General features: G+C 60.0%; 2 protein-coding genes across 3 annotated transcripts; one reads left to right on the top strand and one right to left on the bottom strand.

Moving 5' to 3' along the window:
* Positions 1 to 80: 80 nt before the first annotated feature.
* On the top strand, positions 81 to 2,156 carry NAXE (NAD(P)HX epimerase). 2 transcript variants are annotated; one of them, XM_030026393.2, is made up of 6 exons: positions 83 to 319; positions 731 to 839; positions 923 to 1,033; positions 1,182 to 1,295; positions 1,378 to 1,525; positions 1,608 to 2,156. In XM_030026393.2, exons 1-6 carry the CDS (start codon positions 135 to 137, stop codon positions 1,808 to 1,810), a joined length of 870 nt encoding a protein of 289 aa, XP_029882253.1. In that variant the 5' UTR covers positions 83 to 134; the 3' UTR covers positions 1,811 to 2,156. The 2 variants fall into 2 exon arrangements, with proteins under 2 accessions (XP_029882254.1, XP_029882253.1); XM_030026394.2 differs by lacking the exon at positions 923 to 1,033 and having other exon boundaries at positions 81 to 319.
* On the bottom strand, positions 2,115 to 4,676 carry GPATCH4 (G-patch domain containing 4). The gene is made up of 7 exons (XM_030026392.1): positions 4,507 to 4,676; positions 4,166 to 4,239; positions 3,984 to 4,076; positions 3,648 to 3,755; positions 3,372 to 3,472; positions 3,207 to 3,257; positions 2,115 to 3,078 (listed from the first exon to the last, which is right to left on the bottom strand). The coding sequence occupies exons 1-7, from the start codon at positions 4,580 to 4,582 to the stop codon at positions 2,487 to 2,489; spliced, it is 1,095 nt and encodes a 364-aa protein (XP_029882252.1). The 5' UTR covers positions 4,583 to 4,676; the 3' UTR covers positions 2,115 to 2,486.
* Positions 4,677 to 10,468: the final 5,792 nt, after the last annotated feature.

Raw genomic sequence — 10,468 nt, forward strand, 5'->3', positions numbered from 1 at the left:
CTCGAGGACCCGGGGGCTCCGAACCCGGCACCCCCCCGCGCCGCGGGGATGGGCGCTCCGCCCCGGGGCCGCCCCTGCCTCCGCGCCTGCTCCGTACCGAGCCGAGCCGCTCCGTGCCGGGCCGGGCCCGCCGCATGCCGGGACCGCGGGCGCTGCTGGGACTGGGGCTGCTGGTAGCGGCAGGGGTTCGGGCGGGGGGACGCTGCCCGAACCGGGACTGGGGCCGGAGCTGGGACCGGGACCGAGAGCGGTGCCGTCCCCACCGCGCCATGCACGGGCCTAACGCGGGGTCCGGGCCGCGGGGGCTCCGCTTCCTCGGGTAATGGCTGCGGAGGGGACGTGCGGGGACCGCGGGGGGGGGGGGGGGGAAGGGCGGGGGGGGCGGCGAAAATGGCAGCGGCGTCCGGAGGGTGGTAGAGGGTGCGGGGGATGTTTGGGGTTTAGGAGGGTGCGGGGGCGTTAACGGGGGAGAGGGGTACGGGGGTGGGGGTGGGGCAAAGGGGTCGGGAAGGGTACGGGGTGGTGCAGAGGTGCACGGGGGGGCTCAGCGCGGGGAGCTGGACACTGTCCCTGTCCCTATCCCCCCGCTCCCACCCGCTTGCTGGCAGTATGCAAAGTCAAGGGGATCATAGCTGCTCCCCCTGGCTGGCCCTGAGCCCCCCCCCCCCCCCCCAGAGCCGGGGTCTGGCCGGGTTTTAATGCCCCCAGGGGTGCCATTCTCCCTCCCCAGGCAGGAGGAGGCCCAGGCCATCGACCAGGAGCTCTTCACCGAGTACAAGTTCAGCGTGGATCAGCTGATGGAGCTGGCGGGGCTGAGCTGTGCCACCGCCATCGCCAAGGTGGGCGTACGAGAGGCAGGTGGTGGTCCTGGGGGGGTGTCCCGCTTTGCCAGCATAACCCTACGCTTCCTGTCCCACACCAGGCCTACCCACCCAGCTCCTTCACCACCAGCCAGCCTGCCGTGCTGGTGGTGTGTGGGCCGGGGAACAACGGCGGCGATGGCTTGGTCTGCGCCCGACACCTGAAAATGTTTGTGAGTCTCTTGTGCAGGCAGCTGCATGCTCCCCCCTTGGGGAGGATGCCTGTCCCCGCACACCCCCCTACCCACAAGCTTTGGGGTTCTTGCTTCTCTGGCTGCTCCTGGTGCCAGAGCACCATTCAGGTCCCTCCTGCTCTTCCAGGGCTACCAGCCAACCGTGTATTACCCCAAATGCCCCAACAAGCCCCTGTTTGAAGGTTTAACCACCCAGTGCCAGAAGATGGACATCCCTTTCCTCCCCGAGTTCCCGGCCGAGGTGAGCAGTCCCTGGCTATGGAGCAGCTGCCCTCAGAGCCGTGCCCGGGGCTGTTTTTCACCCACTGCCTCCCTTGCCACAGGCTGCGCTCATCGATGAGCTCTATGGCCTGGTGGTGGATGCAATTTTCGGGTTCAGCTTCAAGGGAGCAGTGCGGGAGCCCTTCGGCAGCATCCTCAGCACCCTTGAGCGCATCACAGTGCCCATTGCCAGCATCGACATTCCCTCGGGTGAGTAAGAGCCGGACCTAATGGAGGAAGGTGCCTGGCGGGGGTCTTCCTGGCTCCAGCCTGGCCTTGAGGCTTGTTGCAGGCTGGGATGTGGAGAAGGGGAAGGCGGACGGTCTCCAGCCCGACATGCTCATCTCCCTCACGGCGCCCAAGAAGGCAGCAATGCATTTTGCTGGCCGCTACCACTTCCTCGGGGGCAGGTTTGTGCCTGCTGCGCTCCAGGAGAAATACACTTTAAACCTGCCACCGTACCCCGAGACAGACTGTGTCCTGCAGCTGACCTAGGGCTGGGGCTCAGCAGGGGCTTGGGGTGCCAGGCTAGGCTTCGGCACAGCAGATCAGGGCCCAGTTCTGTCAAAGCCACACCTCTCCGCTAGGAGGATGCTCAGCACGTCACTGGGCTGCAGTCCTGCCCAGCTCTGCCAGCGGGATCGATGTTCACTGCAGACCAAAGCCCCCAGGACCTTGGGACCGATGGAGCAGCTGCCAGGCAGGCTCTGTTTGGGGTTGGTACCTAATCTGAGTGGTTCTAGGTGTAGAGGCAATCCAGGATCCCGGGGTCTGCTATATATCTTGCACTTCAGGATAGTTTCATTGCAATAAAGATTTATTCATGCCCTTGAAAAAAATATTTCAATACTCTGTGCGGTCTGTCCCCTTGTGTCCCTCTGCAACAGACCCACAGCAAATGGGTGCCTGCCCCAGGGCCTGATGGGAACTGGGGTCACCTCTGACGGGAGGAAGGCTCAGGGAGTGAAATAAAGCTTGATCCAGCTTCAGAGCAACTAGTCCCAGCCCAGCATCCCCAGGCAGCAAACACACAGCTGGGCCACGGCACTGGGCTCCACCTGGGAAGAGCCTGGAGCACCCTTGAGCACCCACCAGCACCAGCAGGCAGGACTGGGACCCTCACAGCCAGGTGGTACCAGCAGCTGCGCAGCACGGCAGCCTTGGCCCTTGCTCACTCCGGCTCCTTCTTCCTCTTCTTCCTCCTCTTCCTGGGGCTGTGCCCAGCCTGTTCTGGCCCATCTGTGTCTTCTAGAGGTACCTCTGTCTCAGCTGGCTCTTCTTTGTCCTCCTTCTCCTTCTTCTCTGTCTCAACTGGCTCTTCTTTCTCCTCATCCTCCTTCTGCTTCTTCTTCTTCTTCTTCTTTGTAGCCTTCCCTTCCTCTCCTGCCACCTCCTCTTCTCTGCTTGGCTCCTGATTCTTCTTCTTCTTCTTCCTCTTCACAACCTTCCCTTCCTGTCCCGCCACCTCCTCTTCTCTGCTTGGCTCCTGATTCTTCTTCTTCTTCTTCCTCTTCACAACCTTCCCTTCCTGTCCCGCCACCTCCTCTTCTCTGCTTGGATCCTGGCCCTGCAGCACTTCGGGATCAGCTCCGTCCCTGGACTGTTTCCTTTTTTTCTTCTTTTTTTCCTGCCTCTCTGCTAGGTGGCTGCTCTCTGGTGGCTCATGCTGCCACTCCTTGTGTCGGTATGTGGTCAGGAAGGCTCGCTCCTGCTCCTCCAGCCGTGCCAGCTTGGCGCTCATGGTCAGGCCGTGACGGGCACCCCTGCAACAATCGTGGGCAGCTGGGGTCTGGCACCTCCCTGGCAGGGAATGTGGCCCCCAGCCCAGCCTCCTCGAAAGCCCCTGCCAGAAGGAGGGAGCCCAACCATGCAGCCCCCACCAACCACGTACTTGTGTGCTGTGCGGCCCCCACACGCTCGCATCAGCTCCTCGTCCGTCAGCCTGCAGGACACAGACAGGACACATCACCCCCAGCATCAGCTCCCCCTTGCAGCCCTTGTCCCTCCCCACTGCTGCATCTTGGGGACAGGGCATACGCCGCTGCCCCAGGCTCACCTCCTGGCCGAAGAGAGGTCCAGCTTCTCCTCCTCCTCGCTGCTCTCTGAGCCGGATGGCAGCTTCGTGAACTCCTCCCCGCATGCTGTGAGCGTGGCTGACTGCAGAGGGGAGAGGCAGAGGGGCTGCGAGAAAGGGGGACAAGGAAAAGGGGGCCCTGGCGGCCACAGCAGTGATGGGCTGGGGAGGCTGCACTGCGAGGGGCGTTGCAGAGTTCAAAACAGCCTTCAAAGAGACACCAGCTGCTCGCCAAGCCACATCCCCAGGGCCAGTTACCTTCACGAAGTGGCCATACAGCATGCTGCCAGCACTGCTGGCCTTGCGGGGCTTCTTATTGCTGATTCTGACTCCCTGCTCGGAAATTGTCTTCATGGAGATGCCATCCTGGAGGGAGAGAAAAAGATACAAAGGGCTCAGGAGCATTCTGTCCGAGGGGCTTCACCCCCTCCAGCAGCACCTCTCTGCCACCACAGTCCCCGTGCAAGGTGCTGCACAGTTAGGGGCTGCAGGGACATACAGCAGCCATGCAAAGGGGACCCCAAAGCCCTCCCCTGCCTTCCACCCCATCCCAGCCCGACTGGGGTGCCCCCCACCGCCCCCCAGCCCTCCTACCTGCCCAGCCTCCACAGCAATGTTGGCAGCCGCCCTGTTGAAGACGTGATCCCACCAGTGGAAGGAGAAGGGCTCCGCTGCGTCGTGTCCCACCTGTGGGGTGCAGAGGAGCCACCGAAATGGCTGCAGCCGGCGGCGGCTGCTGGGTCCAAGCCCCTGCCGTGCAGGGGGGCTGCACTCACCCCCGCCGTGCCGCACTTCACCTTCACCCGGATGGCCTCGGCGATGCCGTCCTCCCGCTTCCCCAGCCCCTGCCCTGGGGACAAGGACACCCGTCACTCGCCGCAGTGGCTCCCCCCGAGCCCCCCGCGGCTGGGGCAGGCCATCGGGGGCTGGGGCTGCTGCGAGACCCCGAGTGGGAGGGGTGGTGGGGGAGGCGGCGAGGCCGAGCCCTGCTCCTCCGGGACGGCCGGGGACCGGGGGACGGGCCGTGAGACCGGGGAGAGCCAGGGACCGGGGGTACTCGGGGAGGAACAAGGGATGGCGGGACCGCGGACTGGGGGGACCCCAAGCCGGCCCCCACCTCGCCGCCAGCCGTGCCGCCGTAGCTGGCTCTCCGCAAATCGCATCCCACGCCCCGGCGGCTCCGGGCCGCTCATGGCGGCGGATCCCGGAGGGTCGCGGGGGTCCCGGCAGCCACCACCTCTGCCCGGCAGGAAGCGCCGACCGCGCAGGCGACCAGACGGGGCGGAGGTCACGGCCCAGGGTACGCGCAGGCGCACTCGGACGGCGGCGGGGCCCGCCGGGAAGGGGAGGCTGTGCGCATGCGCGCGCGGCGTGGCCGGGATCGCGCCCAGCACGGGGAGGCGCGGGGCGGGGGCGCACGCGCACGGACAGACGGACCCGTCCCGGACGGTGGGGGGAGGGCGGACAGCGGCACGGACACGCGTGTGCGGGCACAGGGGCACACGCGGATACAAAACCAGGCACACACGTATGCTGGCGTGCATGCACACGCATGCACACACACACACGTGCACATGTACACAGGCGTGCATGCATGCACACGCACCTACATGCATGCACACGCATGTACACGCATGCACACATACATGCACGCATGGACACATGTACGCACATGCACACACAAACTTGCACATGCTCACATGCACGCACACATGCACACATACACGTGCATGCGCACAGATGTGTGCACATACATGCACCCACCCATCCCCACCAGCTGAGCATTGCACATACCCCCCCCCCCCAGCAGCTGGGAACACACACGCAGCTGGCCATGCATTACACACACACACATGGCATTTTACACACTGGTGCTGTGCACTGCACATACCCACGACCTGCATGTTGCGTGCACACACGCTGCTCCCTGTGCGGTTGCACGGCATGCATGCCTGCTGCTCACCACCTGCTTTGCACATGTGCTGGTGCTGCTTCGCGTGGGCCAGGGGCAGAGGGGGCTCTGCAGCCTCAGAGAGTGCGTGTGTGTGCGCACACGTGTGTGTGTGCCTGGCCAGAAAGCCCAGCGGAACCCACGGCACAGCACTTGGCCCTGCAGCCAGGGGCTGTTTGCTTTTCTCCAGGGCAGGGGCCAGATCCTGAGCCGGTGCTGTGGCCCCTCTGCCCCCCCCCACCCTGTGCATCATGCAGCTGGGCCAGGCCAAGCCACCATGCTGCGTCCTTGTCCCTCCCAGCTCCGTCCCTTCTCCAGCTGCCACTCAAAGCTGTCACCAAGGCCAGCCTATTGCCAGGCCAGTCTCACTGGAAGACTCCCAGATGCTGGCAGCTGCTGGCACCCTGAGCTTGGGTGCACCTGCAGAGCTGGGGACACCCCGCTTTGGCACCCCTTGCCCCGCTGTCTAGGGCAGGGGTCTGGCCCAGGTGACACCGCAGGGATGGAGACATGTACCTGTATTGCGTCCCCTGGATCTCCCTTTGCTCCCGCCAAGCTGTACTTCCAAAAGCGGGAGAAGGATGTGGTCTGGCGGAGAGGTGGCGTGTGTGGGAGTGTCCCCGTTCAAATGCCTTGGCCTCCCTGCGCGGCTCCTCACGCCGTGCGGCTCCTCACGCCGTGCTCCGGCTAGACAGGAGCAGCCCAGAGCTGCCACGAACTCCGGCACATCACTGCTCCGCCGACGCCAGCTGGGAGAGTCGGTGGGGAGGACGGGCAGCCAGCCCCCAGGTGAGCAGGGGTGCGATAAGGTGTGTTACGGGGTGTGCACAGGGTGTGCAGCGTGCAAGGTGTGCAATGGAGTCTATGGGACGTGCGTGGGGCATACAGGGTGTGCGCTGTGCAATGGGGTGCATGGTAGGGTGTGCACGGGCTGTGTGGCGTGCAAGGTGTGCAATGGGGTGCACGTGGGGTGTGTGCTGTGCAACAGGGTGCCTGTGGCGTGCGTGCTGTGCAATGGGGTGTGACCGCATACAGCAAAGGCGCCAACTCCGTACTTTGCACTGCTGCAACCGTCGCACGCAGCAGCAGCATTTTGCCGGTGTGGCCAACAGAGTCAAGGGACATCCCCCGTCCCCTGCTCCAGCCCTGCGAGCATCGCTCCTGTACCTCCTTGCACTTTGTTTTCCCACCAAGCATCCCAGCTCCTACTGCCTTTCCCTCCCACTCCCCTTGATAAGAGTGCTGGGGGTTTATCTCCAAGGTCACGCTGAGCCGGGAGACCACAGCAGCCCGAAGTCCACGGGGCAACAGCCTTGACTGCTCCATATTTCACTGCTATCTGCTCTGTCTGCTACAATTAAAAAAAGCAGCAATAACCTTCATGGAGGAGCAGTCTCACGGCCGCACCCCAGCTGTGTCTCACAGGGCAGAGCAACCGAGACAGCAAGGATGGGGATATTCCCACCAGGACACCCAAGAAAACACAAGCAGGGCAGGACTGAACATTTCAGCACCGCAAAAGCTGCCGTAAGCAGACGCCCTTCCTGGAGCAGCATGGGGAACATGGGAGGCTTCTCCTCCATCCCTGGCAGAGACAGAGCTGGAGCAGTCCACTGACAGTCCAGGCTCCCAAACAGGAGATTGGGGCCAAGCTGGGGCTCAGACCCATCGCTGACACTGGGCAGGGGACAGACACTGGGCACAACTGCTGTCCTGTGTCACCACTGCTAGCAGTGGCCAAGGGCTGCGAAGCCCCTCTGGCACCCTGGACCCTCTCCCAGTGCACATTAGAAACCCACTAGGTTTCCTGGATGATATAGCCCCTCATGCACCCATGGGTGCAAGCATGGGTGCATCAGCCAGACCCAACCTAACCCTCCATGGGGCCGTACAGAGGCACACGCAGACCCAGAGGGAAGGGCAGGTGCCCAAATACCAACCCCCTCCTTTTCTCTCATCCCAGGGCAGCTCCGGCAAGGCTCTCCAGACGACCCTTCGCTGCCCACGCGTCCTTCAGCCCTGGGGCAGGCTGGAAGACTTGTGATTTTGTTGTTTCCAGTGTCAAGTGGAGCAAACAACAAATCCCAGTCTCCGCCCTGCCGTGGGCACAGGCTCCAGGCTGGTGGGCACTGCTGGCTTCAGCACAGCTGACCCTGCAAGCTGGGAATGTTGGACCCATGTGTAAACTCCAGTGAAACGTGGCCAGGACTGGGCAGGCAGCTGCAAGGAAGAAGGTATCAACTTGCTGGAAAAATTAAAAATAAACCAAGTCAGAGCAACGTGAATATGGACCTGAATGTGACACGGTCACGTCCTGCTGGCAGGCAGCTGAGCAAGCTGGCAATGTCCCAACCACTCTCTAAATCATGGTTTTCTGCCCTGAAACACTGCAGAATTGAGCAGAGAGGCCAAGGAGCATCATTCAGCATCATTAGCTCTTCCTTACAGCTCCTGGGGCTGAGGAAAGATGTTGCAGCAGTTCAATATACATACATGTATGTGTGTGTATGTATATACATACACACACACATATATACATTTTTTCCAAGCTACCCACTCCATGACCTCCTAACCCTGGGAGATTTCCCTGCTGCCCCTCTCTTGGAGCACGGTCAGATGTTATTAACAGAGTCTGAACTTCCAGCCCCACAATCGGGGCTGTGGCTGCAGGAAACAGCCCCTGTCATGGCCAGGGACCTTAGTAATAAAAAAAAAAAAAATAGTTTCTGAAATTTAGATGTTTATTTCCTGCAATATCTGCTTCCTCCACATTTAAGAGGTTTGATTTCAAAGTTGAAAGTGTTACATTCAGTTATTGGGGAAAAAGGCTGTGGTTCTCCTCTGGGGAGCGGGGAGGAATAAAGTGAAAATTAGTCCTTGACAACAGAGATCTCTCCAAATCAATCAGCCAGATTCACTACTACCTGCTGAGGAAATTGCTCCTTCCATTACGTTTTAAAGGAATTAATTCTATTTATCAGAGAAAAATGAGAGGAAACAGTCAGCAAGGAACACCTTTGGGCAATTCCTCAGGGAAGGAGAGATACAACAGCAAGAAAGTGCAATTGTTCCTTTGCAAGAGGGCTTTTGAACAGCACATTACTGAGGATTAGGGAAAGCTCTCTGGAGGGGATTAATGTTTCACTAAAAAGCTCCCTTCTCACCAGTCCTCAAAGCCGCCTTTTCCACCCAAGCCTGGGCTGGCCAAAGGCGAGACCCAAATCCCCCTGCAGATATGCAAGGCTGGAGCGGCCACATCCATCACACCTCCAGGCTTATCTGACCACAGCCCTGCCGTGTCCCACCCTGCAGCCCCTTCCTCCTGCCAACGATGCTGGGGAAGCCACAGGCCCTTCCCTCCCAGCTTTTCTCCCCCATTTTGAGAAGGGGGGAATGCTGCTGCTCCCACTACCCTGCGCAGAGCAGAGGCCAGAGACTCCCCAGGCAGGTGCAGGGTAGAGCTCCGAACTCAGCACTTCGTCCCAGTGCATGGGCACAGGCAGATCAAGATGCTTTTCTGCTCCCCGAGGAATAAGGAGGACCAGAGCATCAGTTGTAGCAGCTACAGGGAAGAGCTTGCAAAGCCCATTCAAGAGACAGTGCTCAGCTTGGGGGAAATTACTCCTGTAAGGGCTAAGGGGTTGGTAAAAGCTGCACCAGTGCAAAGCATTTCCCTGAGCTCATCCCCTTCCCCGTGGGGGGAAGCGGTTGCTCCCCTCTGCACTGCTTTAGCACCAAAGGCAGAGCGATGAATCCACCCAGCTGCTCCACACAAGTATGGCAAAGCCCCTCCGGAGCAGCAAGGAGAGCACGGAGTGTGGCAGCTTTGCCAAATTGCCCAGGGGAAGCTGGAGAGCTGGTAGATGAACATCAGATGCAAACAGAGGCTGCAAGCCAAGATAGCAGGCTGCCCTGTTATCTTTATTTTAGCACCTTGGCTGGTGGGCTGGCAGCAGGTGAGGAATGATCTCAAACTAACATAAGAGCAGATGCTGCAACATGGAGAGACAGGAGAAATACGTTTTCCTGCTTAAACGAGCAGAGAGACACTGAGGACTGAAGGGCCTGTAAAGACTCAGCATTTCCCTCTCTCTTCTCCCCCAGACAAACAACAATTATCCTCCTTCTATGGGACGCATTGGAGAATGGCGTCCACGCACTTGCCAGGTCCAGAGCCCTCTCTGGAAACGCAGGACCCTAGCTGAGGAAAAACATCCTAGCAAGAACTTCTACAAGCAGCACATTAATTCTCCTCCATATTCACAGCAGTCTGCCTAGGCTGCCAGCAGGATCCCTCCACCATGCAGGTATTTCCAGCCAGCTTTGCTCACAGGCACCGAGCAGCCAGCCTCTGTGTGGCTCAGCTCCAGCCTCATCTCAGCGACACTGAAGCATCACCAACCCTTCTCCACCTCACCAGCTCAAGCCAAGACAGCAATGGCAGTCACAGCCTCGCAGGAGCCCTCCCCTCTCAGCAGGCTCATTGCTTTGGATTCACTAGACCCCTCCAAGTCCCTCCTACATCATGAGCAGAGGGACAGGTCAGAAGTTTCTGTCCTGCCAGCAAGCAGCACACCAGCTCCCCTCACAAGCACACAGACTCCTCACGTTGGTGTAATTTACACCACACTGGCACATCTTGCTAACACTGAGGAAGGAGATGGAAGGACCGTGTCTTGCCAGAAACAAGTTTGGGACTAGTTTTGCTTTCGAAAGAGGTTCAAATGCAGAGCGCAACTTTATTGCAAACACAGGGATACGTCTCTGCTCCCCACAACCCAGCAGCACCACCTCTCCTTCCAGCTGCCTTCTCCGCTCCCTCTCACTTACCTGGTTACCCCATCCTCTGTCTGCAACTCCCACAAGCACATTCTTTGCAAGAGCTGGCTTGCATGGGGACAGAGCCTTTGCAGAGATACACAGACCTTACTGCAGGCAAAGGTCATCTGCCCAATCTAAGAGATCATGAAGGACCATACAGGCCTTTTTATAAGCCCATTTTTACCTGCAAAGGGGCCAATGAGCAACATTAGGAAAGAGCTCCGACCCTGCCAGTGCAACCAGGAACTTCAGTACTCATCCTTACACAACTCTCCACAAATTCTTTTTACGTTGGAGAGGTTGCAAA

Source organism: Aquila chrysaetos, chromosome 9 (assembly GCF_900496995.4).
Source record: "Aquila chrysaetos chrysaetos chromosome 9, bAquChr1.4, whole genome shotgun sequence".
Lineage (NCBI taxonomy): Eukaryota > Metazoa > Chordata > Aves > Accipitriformes > Accipitridae > Aquila > Aquila chrysaetos.